Raw genomic sequence first — 18,730 nt, forward strand, 5'->3', positions numbered from 1 at the left:
ACGCGCACACACTTCCACTGATGGTGAGAACCTGAATAAACTCAGGACTCACAGTTGCAATTCAATGACAACCTGCTCGATTATAAAAAGCCTTTTTTATACTTGGTGGGGAAGAATTTGCGGGTCCTTAACTGGTCGTCTGTTTGTTTCTCTTCTTGTATTTGATCTGTTTTTCCATGTCGGTCAGGAAATGAGAAGGAAACAGGGGAGAGGAAATTCACTGTGGACATCAACACAGGAAGTCCTGTTCTGTGGAAGCTAAATCCAAACGCTGGAGGTGAATCAAATGGAATTTAAGGTTTTGCGTCTGTTTCCTGTCAGATCCTGGATGCTTTCATCACTTCCTGTAAACACTAAAGAATGACAACGGCTCCGATGAAGACGTGAAAGGTGTTTATTTTAAAACAAAATATTGAATTAAGTCACGGTGAGAAAGAGAGTTCTTCTAAACATAAATCATAGGTTTGGTCTGAGCACTGGTGCTCTTAATATGAAACACTTTCCTGGAAGTTTTGTTGGATTTTTGTTACTAAACTGATCCTCTGACATGCACGTGACGGCACCTGTAAACTACTTCCGAGTTAGGAACACGTCTCGGACAGGATTGGACCCAGGCTCCTTCTGATCCAGAGATGAGGGCTTTACTAACAGGAGGGGAGACGTGAGCTGAGGCTGCAACTCCAGTTCTGGTTCCCCAGGTTCTGGGTCAAAACGGTTAAAAATGACACGGTCGCAGCCTTTGTCGGAGGAGCTTTGTTCGGGAACTTTTTTATTTTCCATGATATCATTTCTGAAACGAGCTCCAGCATCAAATGGCGACATCCACGTCGTCCCCGACCTCTGACCTCTCGCTCTGCGTTAACCGTGATGCCATCAAAGACAGCCTGATTCACCTATTTCTAAACTACAGATGGTGGAAAAAAACGGGTAAATTCGCATGCGGGGGTGCTTAAAAGCAACATTAAATACAGGCGAGGACGCCTAAATGACACACGACATTAATTCAGCAGCTGTTTAACATCTGGACAATATTCATAAATCAGGCTCCTATAATGAGACTATATCAGGCACAAAGATTAAATAGGTAAATATGATTCTTTCATCCTTCTGCCCTGTTATAAATCCATGTTTATGGATTTAGGTGGATCTGCCGATGGTATTGAATTCCCAGCCCTTCGCGGCCGGTGCGTCCGGCGCCAGTCGGGAAATGGCGAACGCAGCAAAAAGTGTTTGTTGTGAAGCACCGCTGCGGATTCAGCCGCAACCACGCGAGGCTGCGCGCCGTCCGACACCCTCCGGGAATGTTTCTCACTGCTGGCGTGGCTCCTTTTAGAACCAGCGGACATGAACTGGAGTTGTGGCGAGGTTGTGGACGAGAGCAGCGCCTTCACCACTGCGACGTCCTTTGCAGACCCTGCAGAAGAAAACACACGTGTCAACCAAAAAGGCTTGTTTCCCTGCTCCCCTGATAAGCCCCGCCCCCTTCCCAGGTGACAACGTGCCAAGAACTGGTTCCTGCACGGGAACTGGTTTGGCTGAAAAAGAGGAAATGATACTTTTAAGTATCTGAAATCTGAGCAAAGGAATGGTTGAAAACGTGTGAGGAGGATTATCTTCATATGAACATTGGTGGAAAACCAAAAAAATACTTTATTTCTCCACTTGTTCACATGTCCCACGATCGTTTTATTCAAATGTAAGTGTAGAAACGGACAGCGCTGGTGGACATTTCTCCCCGAAAGACTTAAAGAGACAGAGACAAAAGGACAGACAAGTGGGTCAGTTTTCAGTCCAGCAGCATCTCAACCAAAGTAACAGACACGAGGGGGAAACGAAGGGAAGGAAGAAAAGACAAAGATGCGATTCATTCAGCCCTTAAAAGGGGTTGCTATGGTTACGGCAGGAGGCCGACGTGCCCAGCTGGTAGACAGACACGTCTCAGCCGGTTGACAGGAGGAGACGAAGGTGTTGGACGGTGACCTACGCTGTTGCCGTTAGTCTGCACGTGCGTGGCGTTCCTGTAGTCGGGGTGCGTGGAGGGCGTGCTGCTCCCGCTGGTGGCTGCAGAGTTGGCCGACGCTCTGGGAATGACCATGTCGAAGGACGGCTCCGAGGCCTGGAGTCACAAAAGGATGACACGAGGAGGTGGAGGGGTTGTCAGGAGCACCTGGAAACACTTCTGAACCTGTTCCTACACCACTTCAGGCCTCTCCAGCCGTCAGAATCTGATGTCGCGTTCAGTTCAGCTCAGTCAGCTTTAGCACGGTTCTAGAACCAGCTCTCTTCATTTTGCGTCTTGTTTACAGTTGGAGGAGACACTCGTGGTTCTCAAAAAGGCGTTTCAGTCGTACCTGGTCTGTGCTGTTCTGTTGGGAAGTGCTACAAGTTCCACTCACGTTGGACACGGCTTTGGTGATGAGAGCCAGCTCAGTGGGCTGGTACACCGAACTGCGCAGCTGCCCAGTGTAGCCGCTGTATGGAGACACGGGTTTGGAGGCTGGGATGGACACACGGAGACAGGAAATCAGATTAACTCTCGCCACAAATGCTAATGAAACCAGGCCTCAGTGCTGCTGCTGCTGCCTGGCAACAGCCAACACAGTCTTTACATCACAGATGAGCAGCAGCTACTCACAGTTGCATCCCGTGTGTGTGCGTGTGTGAGTGTGTGATCAGGGATCTATTCTGTAGAGACAGATGTAGGGGAGTTCTTAGTCCCACTTTGTGATTTAACAGATAAAAGTGTTGCCACACCTCGGTGTCCATGGAGACGGCGTAACCGCAGGGTGCAATGAGTCAGTGATACGGCAGTTTTAAATATCAGACTCCCGGTAACGCGGCTTCTGATTGGACTTTCTTTTCTTTCCAAACTAAAGCTCATCTCTCTCTCTCTCTTTGAGTGAAACCGGACGTATCGAGTGAGGGACGTCACGCCCGCGATGACCTTTCAATGTTCTGCCAGAGGACGGCTAACTAAGCTAGCTCAGGTTCTACCTGAGCCAGGGATGCTCCGCCATGAGCACCTCTGACCCCAGCGTCGGTGATCACCAGGCAACTGTCCCCGGATCAGTTTTTCCTGAAACATCCTGTCGGGCTGAGAGCTGAAATACGAACATATCCGATTCTGCAGACTCATCGTGCAGACGAAAAACAACCTTCTGAGGACATTTTAACGCAGTGTAATCAATCCCTGCTTCCCGTAGTCGTGAAACCGTCGATAAATATAGCGAAACATAACACAATGAAACGCCTCGGCGCTCGCACGAGGAGAACATGAGACCAGGATGTGCGCACCTTGGTTGGGCTCGTCCAGAGAGAACGCCTTGTTCTCGATGAACATGTTCTGGGAACTCTGTTCCTTCAGGATCGTCTCGTAGCCGACCCCTCGACTCGGGTAGAGGTCATTCCCAAAATCTTGCTCGCTCTCATCATCGGCGGATGAGCAGCAGATCTCAGGAATGCTGTAAAGGATGACAAACACCCATCCGTTTGACACCAAGGCGATGGCCAAAGTGGGGTCGTCCCACGCCGGGCCGCCGCCCCTCTCGTTTCCGTAGACGTACATGACGATCCACGCCACCCAAATTCCCACGGATAATAAAGCCGCCACCGAGATGAAAATTCCTTCCTTCTTCCACTTTTTGTGTTTCCCCGCCATGATTGCCAGACTGGCAAGCACCGTAGCCAGGATCAGGGTCATCACGTAGATCAGCGCCATGGCGAAGTCCGCATTGGCGATCTTGCAGGGCGTGGCCGCGGCTCTCCCGATGTCAACCGTGGCATTGAGCGGCGCTTGAGGGTGGCGCACCACCGTGATGATCAGCCACTCGGTGTTGATGACCACCTCCACCAGCCACAGGCCCACGGCGCCCAGCCATAGCGGCCACGCCTGGGGACCGTCGTCCCGTCTGGCCAGGATGTTGAGCCTCACACACTGCATCAGCAGGCAGGCGAAGCAGCCTCCAAACAACACCCCGAAGAGGAACCTCCGCGAGGCGCAGGTGGAGAAGTCCTTCCCCACGATGAAGGCGAAGGTCAGACAAAAGAGGCCGACGGTGCAGACCAGGAAGCTGGCGTGGAGCGCCACCGAGCTCCTGCGGTTCTTGTCGCGCATGAAGGGCACGCCGGCCAGCAGCGAGATGAAGAGGACGAGCGAGAAGACGACGCCCGCCGCTGCGACGGCCTCCAGCACAACGCCCCAGACGGCGGTGAGGTCGCACAGGTTGTAATAGAGCGAGTCCAGATTTGCGCCGCAACCCTGCGGAGTGTTGTTGGCCGCCATGGTTCCTGGTGGTTGTTCCTGGCTCCTGATGGCACCTGTTCCAAACCCAAACACAGGGCAGGTGTGAGAAAGAACCGTGTTCCGTGTCTGTTCACACACGCGTGGATGAGAAACCGGTCAAATGAGTAACAAGCTATTGGGTCCAAAACCTCCACAGTCTGTAATATCAGAGGAATGCGGCCGTGGTGGTTAATGATTAGAGGAATGTATCAACAAATACTGGTTTTGTACATTCCGATTACACCTGAATCAATAGGGTGAAAGTGCATTAGAAGCTCTGGAGATCCTGCACCTGCACCCCCCTGGGTCTGTCCACACTGTCTCCTTTAGCTTTAAAAGAAGCACATTTCAGTAGCGGCCTGTGCTTCTAAGCTTTATATTCTAGTGTTTCCGTGTGTTCAGATCTTCCTGATGTCGGATTTCAGTCATTCTTACTGTTCAAGGTAAGAATGTGAAGCTGCTATTGAAGGAAAAAAAACAGATAAGTGGAAACTGCGGATTGAATCCAAATTGTTTTTGGACTCAAACAAGGAAAGAACCGAGTTAGAAAACAACAACAGTCCTCTTAACCGTGGAACATTTCCACAGAAGCCAGCATTGTGTAAACTGCAGTAGTTTCATGCAGAGTTTGGTGTTTTTGTTTAGTTTTTCCTGTTTTTAAAAAAAGCTAATTTGTGATTAACATTCTGGTGATATTGATCAACCAGTTTTTAAATTAACTAACTCGTGAATTTTAACTGCATTGACTGACAGCGTAACACATATTTTCTGCAGCTTTATTAGAACCTTTAAAGCCTTTAGAACCATCTCCCCATTAGAAAGATGACAATTCATAACAGGAACAGGAACAGAAAATTAGTTTTATTAATATCTGAAGGAAAAGGCTATGGTACAGTTCAGTCGTTCCTTTTTTATTATTATTTTTATTAGAACAATTTCGCAACAGATGTTTTTAGACTTATTGTAACACTTATTATAAACTTTAACTAATACAATGAACAGAATAGTTTTCTACTGCGTCTCAGGCTTAGCGGATTCTGATTGGTCCTCAAACGCAACACCAAAGAAAACAAAAGATTAGAAGAAATGTTCGGTCACTGGAAGCTCAAGTTCACTTCAAAGCACTACATTTCGTTGTTTCTTTATTTAATCACAGCCGATTCACCGATCGCAGCCTGTTTGTACGCATTCGGATTGAGAAAACGCACATTTGCGGGTGATGCGCTTCAGCGACAGGTGTCCAGAAAACACGACGGACAGACGCCAAGGTTCATCAAAACCCCTAAAAGTTGAACTCTTTCAAGATGAGAGGGAGCAAACGCGCAAACATCCATAAGGAAATGTGGCGCAGAGATTACCTGGAGTGGCGGGGAATCCTCGAGCTTCGCAAAAGTTTCTGCAGGGTCCCTCAAAATCATAGAAAACCGGAAATGAACGCCTCACCTTAGTTTATCCACCAACGTCAATGTTTGACGACCTTCACTGAAGCGTTTTCCATCTCTCTCTCTCTCTCCTCTCTCTCTCTCTCTCTCCCTCTCCCTCTCTCTCTCTCTTTCTGTGTTCGCTCATGTGTTACGAGTTCCTTGTGACGCGCAGATAAACATGTTTACCTTTCAGAATGTGTGAAATGCATTTTATCTGAACCCATGTGTCGGTTCACGCCACTGGAACTGTTTTGATTTATTTCCAACACTTTCATTTGAACTTTTTAAGTGATGTGTATTGACACCTAGCGGCGAAGGCGGGAACTGCAGAGGCGGTCAGGTGACACTGACCCTCCTGTAGGGGGCAGCAGAGGACACAACCGTGAATCAGGTGGAACACTGCTATCAAATCCATTTTGACTTCCTTTGTTTGGGCAATTTGAAGAGTTTAAAATGTGATCTGGAAAGGCTGGGTTTTTTTTTTTTGAGTCACTCCTTTACAACAGCTGAAGGCTCCACTTGAGATGGTTTCAGACCCCCTTCCTTCCTGTCACCTGTTAGCCATTTGTTACTTTATCTGTTTATAACTCTAGAATTCTTTTGACTGTCCGAATAAAGTCCTAAAGTCTGAAGATGTTTTGTCTTAGAGGTGAAAACGCTGACAGATGCATAAATCACTGATCAATAACAAATCATAATAATTGAAATAATAGTCTTCCATGTTGAAGTGAACTCATTTAAACACTCAGTCTGGCTATTTGGACTTGGTTTAACCATTAAATGACCACAGAAGGCTGACAGGCACCTTTGTTCCTTCACATTTTCTGCTCTCTGACAGCTCAACGTCGTTAAAAAAAACGTCTCCACGCTTTTATATTTGAGCTTCGTGACGATTTAAGTGCTTCTTGCTCCTGTATCGGTTTTGGTGGATTCTCCTTTAATTTTCACATCGATGGGTTCATCACCTGCATCCATGAAGCAAGTCTCTGAGGAGACGTTAGAGAGGCTGCAGAGGAACTCGGAAAAAGCTCAGTGCCATTTGACCTTTGGCCCCCGGAGGGTATATAATGTTACACTGTCCTTAATTTAGCTTTCTTAAATATTTAAACCCGACACCAACTTCGCCCGACGTTCACAGTTGTTGGTTTCTCTTCATGTTCTTCCTGTAAAGATGGATGAGGCGTGCACGGATGCGTGTTTCGCCTGTCCCCACCTGGATCTGTTAAAATGAAATCGTAATCTACGCTTTTCTCAGAGGAACACGGCGCGACCTGTACTTACCCTCCTCATTCCCTGGTGTTCCGTCTTCTGTGGGACACGTGGAGGGACGTCCTCGCTCCCACCTCCCAAACCGCTGCGGGAAACCTCCATTAAAGTTAAATTAAAAGCCGCTCGGCCATCTTAGCCTCTCATTAGGCTCCGGGCTGTTTGTCCGGTCCTCTCCTGTCATATCTCAACGGGAGAGCCGCCCTCGGATCCCCTCCCTCCTCCTCTGACAGCAGGAGACGTCTCAAAAGAAACGTCTCCACATCTGCATGAGATCCTCAGAACTCGACGTGGGACGACCACGAGGTTACATGAGCGAATTGAAGAGGATCATGGGAACCAGAGCTGACAGGTGTGGCGGGCTCAGGAAGAAACGATCCCGACTACGGATAAACTCTGGGGATACGTTGATATTTAGGGCGATACTTTAGGTTCTGGTCATCGTGAAGGGTTTTCTGTGTAACTGGTGATCCAGCCAGGATCTGGTATTGCGCAATAATAGCTAAACGTTTCCGGGTGCAGGAACATGAAACTTCGAGAGTTTCCTTAAACGGATGAAACTGAGGCGACAGCTGTTCCTGTTAATCCGGAGGGTAAATAAATAAACAGAACAAGTTTTTCTGCCGTTTTATTCTGGAGGAGATTTTACGGGCCGACTCACATTTCCCAGTTTTTAAAAGCACTTTTAACATCAGCAGGCTCGTTCGGTCCCGACAAATAAAGTATCGTCTTTCAATTTTGTGTTTTACTTTTTTTCGCAAACGCTGAAAATAATCACTTCATTAATTATTAACATGAATAAATCCTGTTGCAGCGAATGGAAATGTACACTGTCTGTGTGTGTGTGTGTGTGTTTGTGTGTGTGTTTAGTCAGAGCTGAGGCTGCTGTTGCGATGGGGGGGGGGCTGTTTGAAGAGAGGGGGGGTCTCAAACAGTGACTTTTCCTTTAGAGCTCCGTCCAGTTGTGATTGGCGAAAGACAAACATTCGCTGTTGTGTTTGTGTGCGTTTCTGTCTGATCATTTCAATTAAAAAAAAACCCTTTTGGTGAGTTTCTTTAATTAAAAAAAACAAACAATCTTTAAAAAAAACAATTTAAAACAACTTTCAAATCTGGTGAATGAAGACAAACGCGCCATCGCACAGAGGAACAACACCCGGCGACGTTTCAGTACATCAAAACGTCCCTCTGAGGCCGCCGTCCTGGCAGGCGTCCACGGTCGTGGCCGGAATGTGCTGCCCGCCTCCGGCGGGCCGTGGGATGATGGAGACGGAGGAGGACTTGTGGTGTCATGAGGGATTGCTGGGCCTGCGAGGTGACAGGGGGGTGCAGTCTCGTTGCGAGCGCTTGTTTCCGCTGTACAGGGAGGAGTTGGAGGCGTTGATGTGGGCCTGCTGCTGCCGCAGCGCGTACTGGGGGTGCAGCGGGTTCCCCCTGAGCAGCACCACGTCCCGCACGGCGCCGCGAAACGGCTTACTGACAAAGCAGTAGAGGAAGAAGTTCACGGCCGTGTTGAGCATGGCCAGCATGTTGGACAGGTCGTAGGCCAAATGGACCCGCCAGTCCCGATGGACCGAAGACACGTAGAGGTGGTAGATGACCACGACCGTCCTGGGGGCCCACAGCACGGAGAAGACCGAGGTGATGGCCAGCAGCATGGCCGTGGTTTTCCCCAGACGGCGAGGCGGCGCCGACTGTGGCCCGCGTTCGTCCTGGCTGCACTGCTGCCTCTGCCTGGCCCTCAGCGTGTGGATGATCAAGGAGTTCAGAACCAAGAAGATGCTGCAGGGCAGGAAGTAGATGATGGTCACATGGGTCCAGATGAGGATGGCGTCCAACGCTGTTGGCGGGTGGCTGTTCCTCCACATGTCTGACCACCAGAAGAACGGCAGGCCCGATGCCAGCGACAGCACCAGGACCACAGCTATGATCCTCCTGGTCCGGGCCGGGTAGCTGATCTGCCTGTGGAGGAGGGGGTGGCACAGCGCCACGTAGCGGTCGACGGTGAGGGGGACGGTGGACCAGATGGAGGCGTGGTTGGCTGCAAACTCGGCGGCGCTGACCGAGCGCAAGAGGAGCGCGGGGACCTCGCGGTGGAAAACCGCCGTCTCCAACAGGAACCCCACGAAGATGATGAAGAGCTGAGAGAGGATGTCTGAGCCTGTCACTGCCAGCAGGTAGTAGTAGAGCGCCTTCCTGGTGCGGGACGCCAGGCGGGTCAGCGCCACCGCGGTCAGGATGTTCACTGAAACACAGTAGAGGCATTAAACTGATGGGGTCCGACCCGGAGCTGCCGCTTCGCTGCTCTTTGTGTTTTCTCTGGTGTCACATCAGCTGTTTTTTTAAACGCCACTTGATCCGATCGTTCGCAGAGGGGAAGGAAACGCCGACTAATGAAAAGGCTGTAGCGGTCCGTCACATGCGCCCTCGTCCGACTGCGATGAATCCCAGTTTGACCAGTCGAAGCGCTGTGTGACCCGTTTAATTCCAAGTCAGACACAAATCACCTGGTATCAAACTAGCGGTGCAGTTTGTTTGCCAATAAAAAACCCCAAAAATCCAACCAAAGCATTTACAGGTGTCAACAGTCAGGTATGCTGGCTTGTTAGCGTTAGCTTGTTGCTATGTAGCCCACAACTGGACCATTTCTGACTCACCTGGTACTCCCACGCAGAGCAGAACGCTGTAGTAGATGACGGGGATGAAGCCCAGCACACACGTGGACTTCTGAAGGTCCTCCGGCTTCAAGTCCAGCTCCCAGCGACTGGACGCTGTCGCGTTGGGCCAGTCGCCCATGACCTCTGACCTTTCCCTAAAGGATGAGGGAAAAGGATTGGCGTGATTGCTGTTGCGCGCTGGCCCCGTCGTGGAGGTGTCCACCATCTAACCAGGATAAACAGCGGAAACACCAGTGAGTTTGACCTCAGTCAATTAAACTTCTGCTGGACAACAACAGATGGACTGGCGGCGAAGACCCCGGCGCCCTCCACCCTCCCCTGTGTCATTATCGTTCCGTCATTCCTTCTCCTCTTCCCACCCGGGAGTCATCATCCTGTTTTCTCCAGCTGTCTCTTCTCTCCGTTTACTTTCTTCGAACCATGTTATCTTTCAGTCATTCGGCGAGGCGGCGCAAACATCCCGTTGGAGCCGCCCGATTGGTGGAAGCGTCCCCGTGCGAGCGGACACAGTTGGCCGTATTTGGTTAATGGCATTATAAAGACCATTTTGGTGCCAAAAACCTGCGTGTTTGTTATCTGACTGCCGTTTTTTATGGCCCTGTGGCGGGAACGTGATCGTAAAATTGAATCATGTCAGATATCTTAATTCGCTTTTTCGCTTTGAGAGACGGCGATCGAACAGCTATCGGGGGGATCAATAATGTAATTAGGTGTGGCTGTGTAGATCAGAACTTGTCTATTGCGGCACTGGATGATGAATTTGAATACTTTTCTGGGGAGTTTTGCTTTGATTGGCGGAGTAGGCGGAGTCTAGTGAGCACGACGGGCCAATCAGCATGAGAAACAGTCGAACGTGAGGGTCGAAAGGTGAAAATCACCTGGAATTCAGATCATGCAGGTTATAGAGTCACACTGTGATGTAACTTCCTGCTGACGATTTCCTGTTTGGTCTTAACTGACTGAGACTCACACACACACACACACACACACCCATGCATTTCTATCTTTGTGAGACATAATGCACTTCCCAGCTCCTAACTTTAAGCATCACAACCAACCCCCCAACCCTGACCCTGACCCTAAATCCAATCCTTTGACGATACGAGGATCATACATTTCCCCACTTTGCTCATAGAAGAACACACATATCAAGAACACACATATCTCTGCTTTTAAATACAAAATTTCAACACTTTCCCGGATGACTTGTCTTTGCAAGAATTATTTTAAATCATAATAAAGTAACCAGTTGTTCATCACCAAGATGGATGGCATTTGATTTCTGGAACGGTTCTGATACTTTGAAAGACGTCTCCTGACATCACGAGCACGACAAAGGGCAACAAACTAAAGCAAATACTGACCGACAGTCTCTCTGAAGCCACCTTCTGTCTTGACGATGTCCTGACGAACGTCCAGCTTGTGGTCACCGGTCTCCAGGTAGACGCATGTTTTCTGATTTCAGACGATCCTCCCTGGCTGGAGGATCTGCCTCTGCGGTGGTTTCAATGACCCAGAAGCTAAACTGGTCTTTCTCTGCTCCACTGGCTCCTCTCAATTATTCATCAAGCAACGGTGCACCTGTACCAACAATGCAGTTGGGAAGGAGGGGCGGTGGGGGGGGGGTCTCAGCACTGCAAACATGCTGCAGGAGGCGCATGCACGCCTAACTGCAGGAGCACAAGGTTTACCACAAAGAGGGTTGGATGGAGAGCCCTAACCCAGACCTGCAATAACATGTAAGAAGGTCTCCTATTTCAGACGGAGGTGAAACACTCAATAGAATATAAAAAAGTTCCAGATGTCAGTTCAAGCGAGGGACTCCAGATTCCCGTCTCCATCCTTGTCGTCTTGGCCCTCACAGAAGTTATTTTCCTGTGATCGGAACCTTTGGGACTCCACGTCTTCTGCGAGTCCAGGCAGCCGATGCATCGCTGCAGTGAGCGAACCGAGGAAGAGGAGAGGAGAACCGTCAGGGAGGGCGAGAGGGGAGGGGGGGGCGGATCTCGAAAGAGGTGAATGAGGGAGGGATAAGAAGCAGTTAAATCGCGGTTAAATCAGGCAGTGAAGAAAAAGCCATGTTTTGGAAGGCTGTGTTCCAAAAAAGTGAAAAACAGACAAAATTAATAAGCAAATATGTCGGAAGGAAGAGGCGACGCGACCCGAGGGTCGGTTCTTACATCACGTCGGGGTGAACGGCAGGCATACCATCAGGCCCCCCCGAGCATGTGAAGGCGATCCAACAACCACCGATCAAACAACATCCCAGCAGGGGGCGCTCTTTTCTGCTGCCTCAGCGGCCGACAGGACAGAAACACTTCCTGATTTAACATGGACCATGAATAATTCTAGTTAATCTAAACACAGCCTAGCTAAACCAAACCATCTCTATCGCCCTCTAGTGGCCGCCTGTGTGGGAATAAATGCACAAATACAGCTGGGTTGTGATTCTATTCTATTTTTAAACTTCAGATCGTTGTCGTCATAAAATGTACATTTGTCCACGCAACATGTAGAACTCTTGACTCTAAAGTTGACATGAACCTCAGAAACCAAATTTTTCCACTAAATCCTCAGAGAAAGCAAATCTGGCTCCGCTGATAACAGTAAAAATCCAAAGCAAACAGCTCATTTATAATAGGTTTGATTAGAGGAACAAATTCATCCATCAGCTGTGCCTGACAACAAACGTGTCTGATTTTTTCTGTGAACGGGGGTTTGGTAGGGGGGTGGGGGGTCACTCATGCTGATGAACCTCGACAGAGCTGATAATCATGCACAGACACGAGTCATTATTGATCAGAGCCCTTGGCTTTCGCACGCCGAACAATTACAGCTGTATTTGAAGGCTAATGTTTCCTGCTGCAGCAGCTCATATTCCTCATGAAGATCACCGACAACAAATCTTCCTTTTATGGACACAAAATCCCCAGAAATACAAGTCAGATACAGCAGAAACGGTCTGGGTCTAGTGCCCCCTAGCGGTTTCAGGAAATAGTTGAACTTGCACCTAACCCTAAATGAGAACCACAGATGTGTTGAGGGTCCTTCAGGTGTTAGGGTCCAGGGACGTCCTTCAGGTGTTAGGGTCCAGGGACGTCCTTCAGGTGTTAGGGTCCAGGGACGTCCTTCAGGTGTTAGGGTCCAGGGACGTCCAGCGGACGCCTGTAACAATCAAACCAAATCTGTTCCCCGCGATCCGATGACCATCTTCCAATGATGTCAACATCGCGTGGCTGTCGGCCATGTTTATTCATGTCAGCATTATCTAAGACAAACACTGAAGTAACACCGCCATGGGATTTGGCAACAAGAAGTAAAAATACATAGATCATAGTCAGTCAGAGGCTTATTATTTATTTCTGAGCATTATTTCTAGGGAGTTCAAGCATCATCTCCAGGCATCAGATAGAATTCCTGCCTACTCTTTGCTTAAATGACAGTTTCCTGTAACGGTGAATGAATGAATCTCCGCAGAGATGGAGCAGAAACAGGAAAAGGAGCCCCAGCGCCATCGAAGGTCACCTCTGCCTGAGCCACATTCTCGGCTCTCCAAACTGTCAGGCTGCACTTTCCAAAGGGCAGAAATGTGAGACAAGCACTGTCATCTTATCCCCGCTCACATGTAAGCTCGGTACGCCTGTGTCCTCCGTGACGGCCTGAACTGTCTGTGAATCCTCACTAGGTCACACACTTTCCCCTATTTTCAGCACTGTTGTCACGTTTGCCGCAGTTAGCTCGTGCTAATCGTAGCTTACAGCAGACAGGTGATTCCAAGTCCAGCAGAGCACTGTGAAGTCATTGTGTATGCTAATGCTAACTTCCCTTGGTACGACCGCAATAATCAAAATAATCTAACAATTTTCCAAAGGCTGACTGGCAAACTGGCAGACTCAGAAATACCAAAGCAGTGACTTTAACACCGATTCACTCAGTTATGATGTTAAATATGAGTCTTTCCCTTTTTTTTTTAGCAAAACAAACACACATTTGTGACATAACTGCCCTAAATGCTACATTTTTTTATGCAACGCACTTGGTTGACCTGCTTCTTTCATCTGTTCTTTTTCTTTTCTGCACTTCAACAGTTGCCTTTTTGTCTGCCTGCCTGCCTGTCTGCCTGCCTGCCTGCCTGCCTGTCTGTCTGTCTGTCTGCCTGCCTGCCTGCCTGCCTGCCTGCCTGCCTGCCTGTCTGTCTGTCGTGAAGTTTGTTTTCACCTTTATTTGGATGACGTGGTGCTCGTGCTCCCTCTGCTGGAAGCGTCGGGGAAACACATGTCTGTTTTGGAGGGCCGCTATTTAAATGTGCAGCTGATGATGATGATGATGATGATGATGATGATGATGGTGGTGATGGTGATGATGATGATGATGATGATGATGATGTGATGATGATGATGGTGGTGGTGGTGATGATGATGATGATGTGATGATGATGATGATGATGGTGATGGTGATGTGATGATGATGATGATGATGAGATGATGATGATGATGATGATGGTGGTGGTGGTGATGATGATGATGATGATGATGATGATGATGATGATGATGATGATGGTGGTGATGGTGATGGTGATGATGATGATGATGATGATGGTGGTGATGGTGATGATGATGATGATGATGATGATGATGATGATGATGATGATGATGGTGGTGGTGGTGGTGGTGGTGGTGTCACACTTACACACACCTGTGATCAACAGTCTGATCGGGTAGATGTTGGTGGACAGATATGTTCAGGTGTCTCCAGAGATGCTCTTGTCCAGATGATGAGTTGGGTTCTTGTCCAGATGATGAGTTGGGTTCCTCCAATCACGATAAGTTAAGAACAAAAACTTCTGTCTTGTTCAATCAGACCAGAGAATCTTGGTTCCTTCAGGTGCCTTTAGCTTCTATGTGGACAAGCTGCCATGAAGCTCAGGTTGGTGATGGTTGACCTTCTGGAACTTTCTCCCCTCAGCACACAGGATCTCTGGAGCTCAGTGATCATCGGGTTCTTGGTCACGTCTCAGACTCTTTTCTCTGGATTGTTCAGTTTGGACGTCCAACCTCGTCCTTCTGAGGATGATGGAGGATCCTGTGGAGGTCACTGTGCTCTGGGGAACCTTCAGAGCAGCAGAACTGTTTTTGTAATCTTCTCCTTGAAATATTTTAACTTTTATCTTTAGTAAATACACATAACAGCATAGCAAAATGCACAAAGTGGGAGGAGCCTGAAAACATCCGTGCTGTAAATGTGAAAAGAGATGATTAATATATCGAGGACAGATGAATATTGATCGCGTCATTTACCCCCCACCGCCACACATGAGGCGCGTGATAGCCTGCGGCTGTGATTAACGTACTCGTGTCGGGCACAAACTAAAGTGGGTGAACTCACTGACACAAATATGGATGTGCACTCTTGCAAAAGAAAGTTCAGCCCAGACAATTCTGTTGTTTACTCGTTGTCATGGTGATGAAAATAACCTGTGTCAATTCTGCATAATCACTTTTATTCCTTTTATTACATTTGTAACAGTCACAACTCTGCAGCTGTCTGCTATTCTCTTAGCAACACACACACACACACACACACACACACACACACACACACATTCCTGTTCTTCAATCCCTGTGAGGACTTTCATGGACATTCTCCAGCTCCTTACCTTGACCATCCCAACCAACCCTCATTTCTGACCAAAACTCAATTCTAAACTCAACCTTAAAACCACGCATTAACTCTTAAATAGTCCTTTGAAGTTGTGAGTACTGGTGATGTCCTCACGTCTCAAAATGTCCTTATTTTGCTAATAGAACGAGTATTTTAACACACACACACACGCTATCACTGTCAAAACCACGCCCACCACAACTCCGACCCAATCAGTACAGGAGATTAATTTGAAAAGATGAAAACCATCCTGGGTCTGTTTCCATCCATCGATCGATGGACGAGGGTCTGGGGGTGGGGAGGGTAACGAGCACCGGTCCTGCCCAGACGTCCAGACGGCATCGTGGTGGCGAGATGATGAACCGAGCTGTTCAGGTCCAGATGAGGCTGACCCTCTGGCTGCTGCCCTGGGCCGCCGCTGCAGGTAGGTCAGGCGATGACGGGAAGAGAAGAACACGGAGATCAAATGTGTGGAGACCTTCACCAAGAATGAATGCGAACTCTCCACCCTGGTGTTGGTCTTTGATCTAGATAGAACCTGAGAACTGGTTGCTAGAATTAGCGTAGAGGAGTTTTAATCCAGTAATTCTAAATCCTAGATCACCGTTAATTAAAGTTTGTGATGTCACCTCGACTGAAAAATGTAATCATTTAATTAGGTCACAATGAGACTTTTCACTTGGGCCATGCAGACGTGGGGGGGGGGGGGTGGGGGGGGGCTCAGTTGAGACAGTTTTAATTAATGGTGACCCACAATCCCTCAGCTGGAACGATCGATTCTGACCCACTGTCGGCCCAGTAACCTCATCTATCGGTCAGATCAGAGAAACTGGTGTAGGGTTAGGCCAAGGTTTACTGATCCCAAACAACTGACAAAGGAAAACACTGTTCCATGAGCTTCATCTGCCTGGATAACTTCACCTTCTCCTCGGGCAGGTGTGATGGGGGTCGGTGGGGTGCAGGAAGGGGCTGCCGGTGGCGGTGGGGACACCATCAGCCACTCTCTGACGGTGGTCCAGCGTCTGGAAGCCCTGCTGCTCCAGGGCAACGGCAGCGACGTGTCGCTCCGGGTGGAGACGCCCAGCGCCGACGAGGTGAAGGTGATCCAGGCCCACTCCCTGGTGCTCTCCCTGCAGAGCCCCACCTTCGAAGAGATGCTGCTGGGCCGTAACGGCAGCCTGCTCGTCCTGAAAGAGAGCGCCGACTGCGCCGCCGTCTTCGACAAGTTCATCAGGTGAGCCTCCCGACCGCACGCTATCACGCACCACGATGTTTGTCCTTCAGATTCACCTCTGCCGGCCCCATGCAGTCACTCATGGACTCATACTGCCCCTAGAGGTCAACAGCAGTAGAACAATGTTTTATTGACGCGTCTTCACGGGTTCATGATGTCCTTCCATCCGCCCTCCTCAGGTACCTGTACTGTGGAGACATCTCCCTTCGATTGGACCAGGCCACACCGCTCCACAAGCTGGCCACCAAATATCAGGTGATGGGTCTCCAGCAGGGCATCACTCAGTACATGACCCAGAACCTGGCTCGGGACTCACCATCGGGCCACGTGGCGGGCTGGTATGACTACGCCCTGCAGGCTGGGGACGTGACGCTGCAGGAGAGCTGCCTTCGGTACATGGCGTGGAACCTGTCGGCGCTGCTGCAGAGCGGCGAGTGGGTGAGCATCAGCAGCCAGCTTCTCATGACCCTGCTGCAGCGCTCCGATCTCATCCTGCAGAGCGAGATGGAGCTCTTCGCTGCTCTGGAGACGTGGATTCTTCAGAACGGGCCCGACGGTCTGACGGCAGAGAACGCCCTGAGGGCCGTGCGCTACGCCATGATGCCCCCGCGGGAGCTCTTCCGGCTGCAGACGCAGTCGCCCGTGCTGGCTCGCTATCAGGAGTCGGTGCGGGACCTGCTCTACATGTCCTACCAGTTCCACTCTGCGTCACCTCTGCACATGGCCAAGTTCTTCGACGTGAACTGCAGCCTCTTCATGCCCAGGAACTACCTGTCGCCCTCGTGGGGCTCATCCTGGATCATCAGCACCCCGACGCGTGATGACCGCAGCACCAGCTTCCAGACCCAGCTGGGGCCCAGCGGCCACGACTCCGGCAAGCGTGTCACGTGGAACGCTCTCTTCTCGCCACGCTGGCTGCCCCTCAGCATGAGACCCATATACACCGAGACGGGCGCCATGCAGCCGACCCGGGTGGATGGCGGGCGCCCGCGCATCATCATCACGCCGGCCACGTCCAGCGCGGATTTTGCAGGGGTGAATTTCCAGAAGACGGTGCTGGTGATGGCCCAACAGCAGGGGAAGCTGGTGGTGAAGCACGTCTACAACTTCCACCAGAGCACAGAGGAAAACGGCGACTTCTTGGCCCAGGCCGACCTGTACCGCCGCACGTCCGACTACCTCATCGACGGCTCGCTCTTCCTTCATATTGTGGTGAAACCGTTGTACCAAACCCTCATAACCACCAAGAACTGAGCGTTCCATCGTCCTCCAGGCTGCTTCCACCACTGGCGGCGTAACGTGGAGCCGCTGTTGTTGGGGACAACGGTGACGTACTCGGGACTGAACCAGGGGCCACGCTGGCTCCTCCTCAATCGTCACCTAAACGCCATCAAACCCATCAACCCCCCCCCCCCCCCCCCCCCCCCATATTTTTATATTCTTTGTGATCTTGGTCAGAAAAACATATTTATTTCCACCTTTATCCTCATCGACTCCTCCGCTTGGAGCTGAAATCCAGAAATACTGATTTTGGTTTTTTTTGGTGCTATTTTTTACCCGTTTACAGTAGAGAGGTCAGAGGTCATCACACCAACAGGCTGTTTCAAGGATCAAGATTTGCGATAGAAGTAAATGCACATTTATAGATGTTTAGATTCCATGTTGTTTTATCCTGAAGTTTAGCCTCAAGTGAGGCAACATTTGTTCTCTGGTGTAAATAAACACCTGAAAAAGTCATTTTTTATTTCAGTCATTTAGGCTGTAGTTCACACCAGAGTAGATCCCCTCATTAGTCGATGTCTGATGTGTTGAACAATAGAATTCCTAATAAAGTTGGGGTTTTTTAAGTTTTAAAATTGTCCTACAGAAATGTTTCAGCCGATTTTTCGAAGGTGGTTTTAGTCTGTTGATGAAGATGAGTGAAAAATTCAAAAAGAAAAACCAACAAATGTGCCAATAAACTGTAATAAACTCTCCTGACATTTTTGGTTGGCTCTGTAAACTGTGATTATAAAGTAATTTGTTATTTTTGCAGATCACAGAATCAGACATTTTGCTAAAATGTTGTGAAATAAAAACATTAAAGGGCATTTGTTCATGAAATTAATGTCATGCTGCCATATTGATTCCTGATTTTAATGGCTGAATTTAATTTGTAGCAGATATAAATTAGAAATGTTGGCGT

At 49.2% G+C, this 18,730-nt stretch overlaps 3 protein-coding genes across 7 annotated transcripts; 1 reads left to right on the forward strand and 2 right to left on the reverse strand.

The window, feature by feature from the left end:
- Nucleotides 1–376: 376 nt before the first annotated feature.
- gprc5c (G protein-coupled receptor, class C, group 5, member C) lies at nt 377–7,142 on the reverse strand. 4 transcript variants are annotated; one of them, XM_057028939.1, is made up of 5 exons: nt 6,988–7,142; nt 3,295–4,317; nt 2,352–2,497; nt 1,985–2,116; nt 377–1,414 (listed from the first exon to the last, which is right to left on the reverse strand). In XM_057028939.1, the coding sequence occupies exons 2-5, from the start codon at nt 4,280–4,282 to the stop codon at nt 1,388–1,390; spliced, it is 1,293 nt and encodes a 430-aa protein (XP_056884919.1). In that variant the 5' UTR covers nt 4,283–4,317; nt 6,988–7,142; the 3' UTR covers nt 377–1,387. The 4 variants fall into 4 exon arrangements, with proteins under 4 accessions (XP_056884919.1, XP_056884912.1, XP_056884928.1 ...); XM_057028932.1 differs by lacking the exon at nt 6,988–7,142 and adding an exon at nt 5,726–6,050; XM_057028948.1 differs by lacking the exon at nt 6,988–7,142 and adding an exon at nt 5,641–5,797 and having other exon boundaries at nt 2,397–2,497.
- A 442-nt stretch (nt 7,143–7,584) lies between these two features.
- gpr142 (G protein-coupled receptor 142) lies at nt 7,585–11,615 on the reverse strand. Of its 2 annotated transcripts, none has more exons than XM_057028968.1 (3): nt 11,015–11,615; nt 9,630–9,784; nt 7,585–9,217 (listed from the first exon to the last, which is right to left on the reverse strand). In XM_057028968.1, exons 2-3 carry the CDS (start codon nt 9,766–9,768, stop codon nt 8,262–8,264), a joined length of 1,095 nt encoding a protein of 364 aa, XP_056884948.1. In that variant the 5' UTR covers nt 9,769–9,784; nt 11,015–11,615; the 3' UTR covers nt 7,585–8,261. The 2 variants fall into 2 exon arrangements, with proteins under 2 accessions (XP_056884948.1, XP_056884939.1); XM_057028959.1 differs by having other exon boundaries at nt 9,630–9,855.
- Nucleotides 11,616–16,238: 4,623 nt separating this feature from the next.
- On the forward strand, nt 16,239–17,929 carry btbd17a (BTB (POZ) domain containing 17a). Its single transcript, XM_057028911.1, has 2 exons — nt 16,239–16,545; nt 16,725–17,929. Exons 1-2 carry the CDS (start codon nt 16,253–16,255, stop codon nt 17,797–17,799), a joined length of 1,368 nt encoding a protein of 455 aa, XP_056884891.1. The 5' UTR covers nt 16,239–16,252; the 3' UTR covers nt 17,800–17,929.
- Nucleotides 17,930–18,730: the final 801 nt, after the last annotated feature.

The sequence above is a fragment of the Takifugu flavidus genome, chromosome 1 (genome assembly GCF_003711565.1).
Source record: "Takifugu flavidus isolate HTHZ2018 chromosome 1, ASM371156v2, whole genome shotgun sequence".
Taxonomy (NCBI): domain Eukaryota; kingdom Metazoa; phylum Chordata; class Actinopteri; order Tetraodontiformes; family Tetraodontidae; genus Takifugu; species Takifugu flavidus.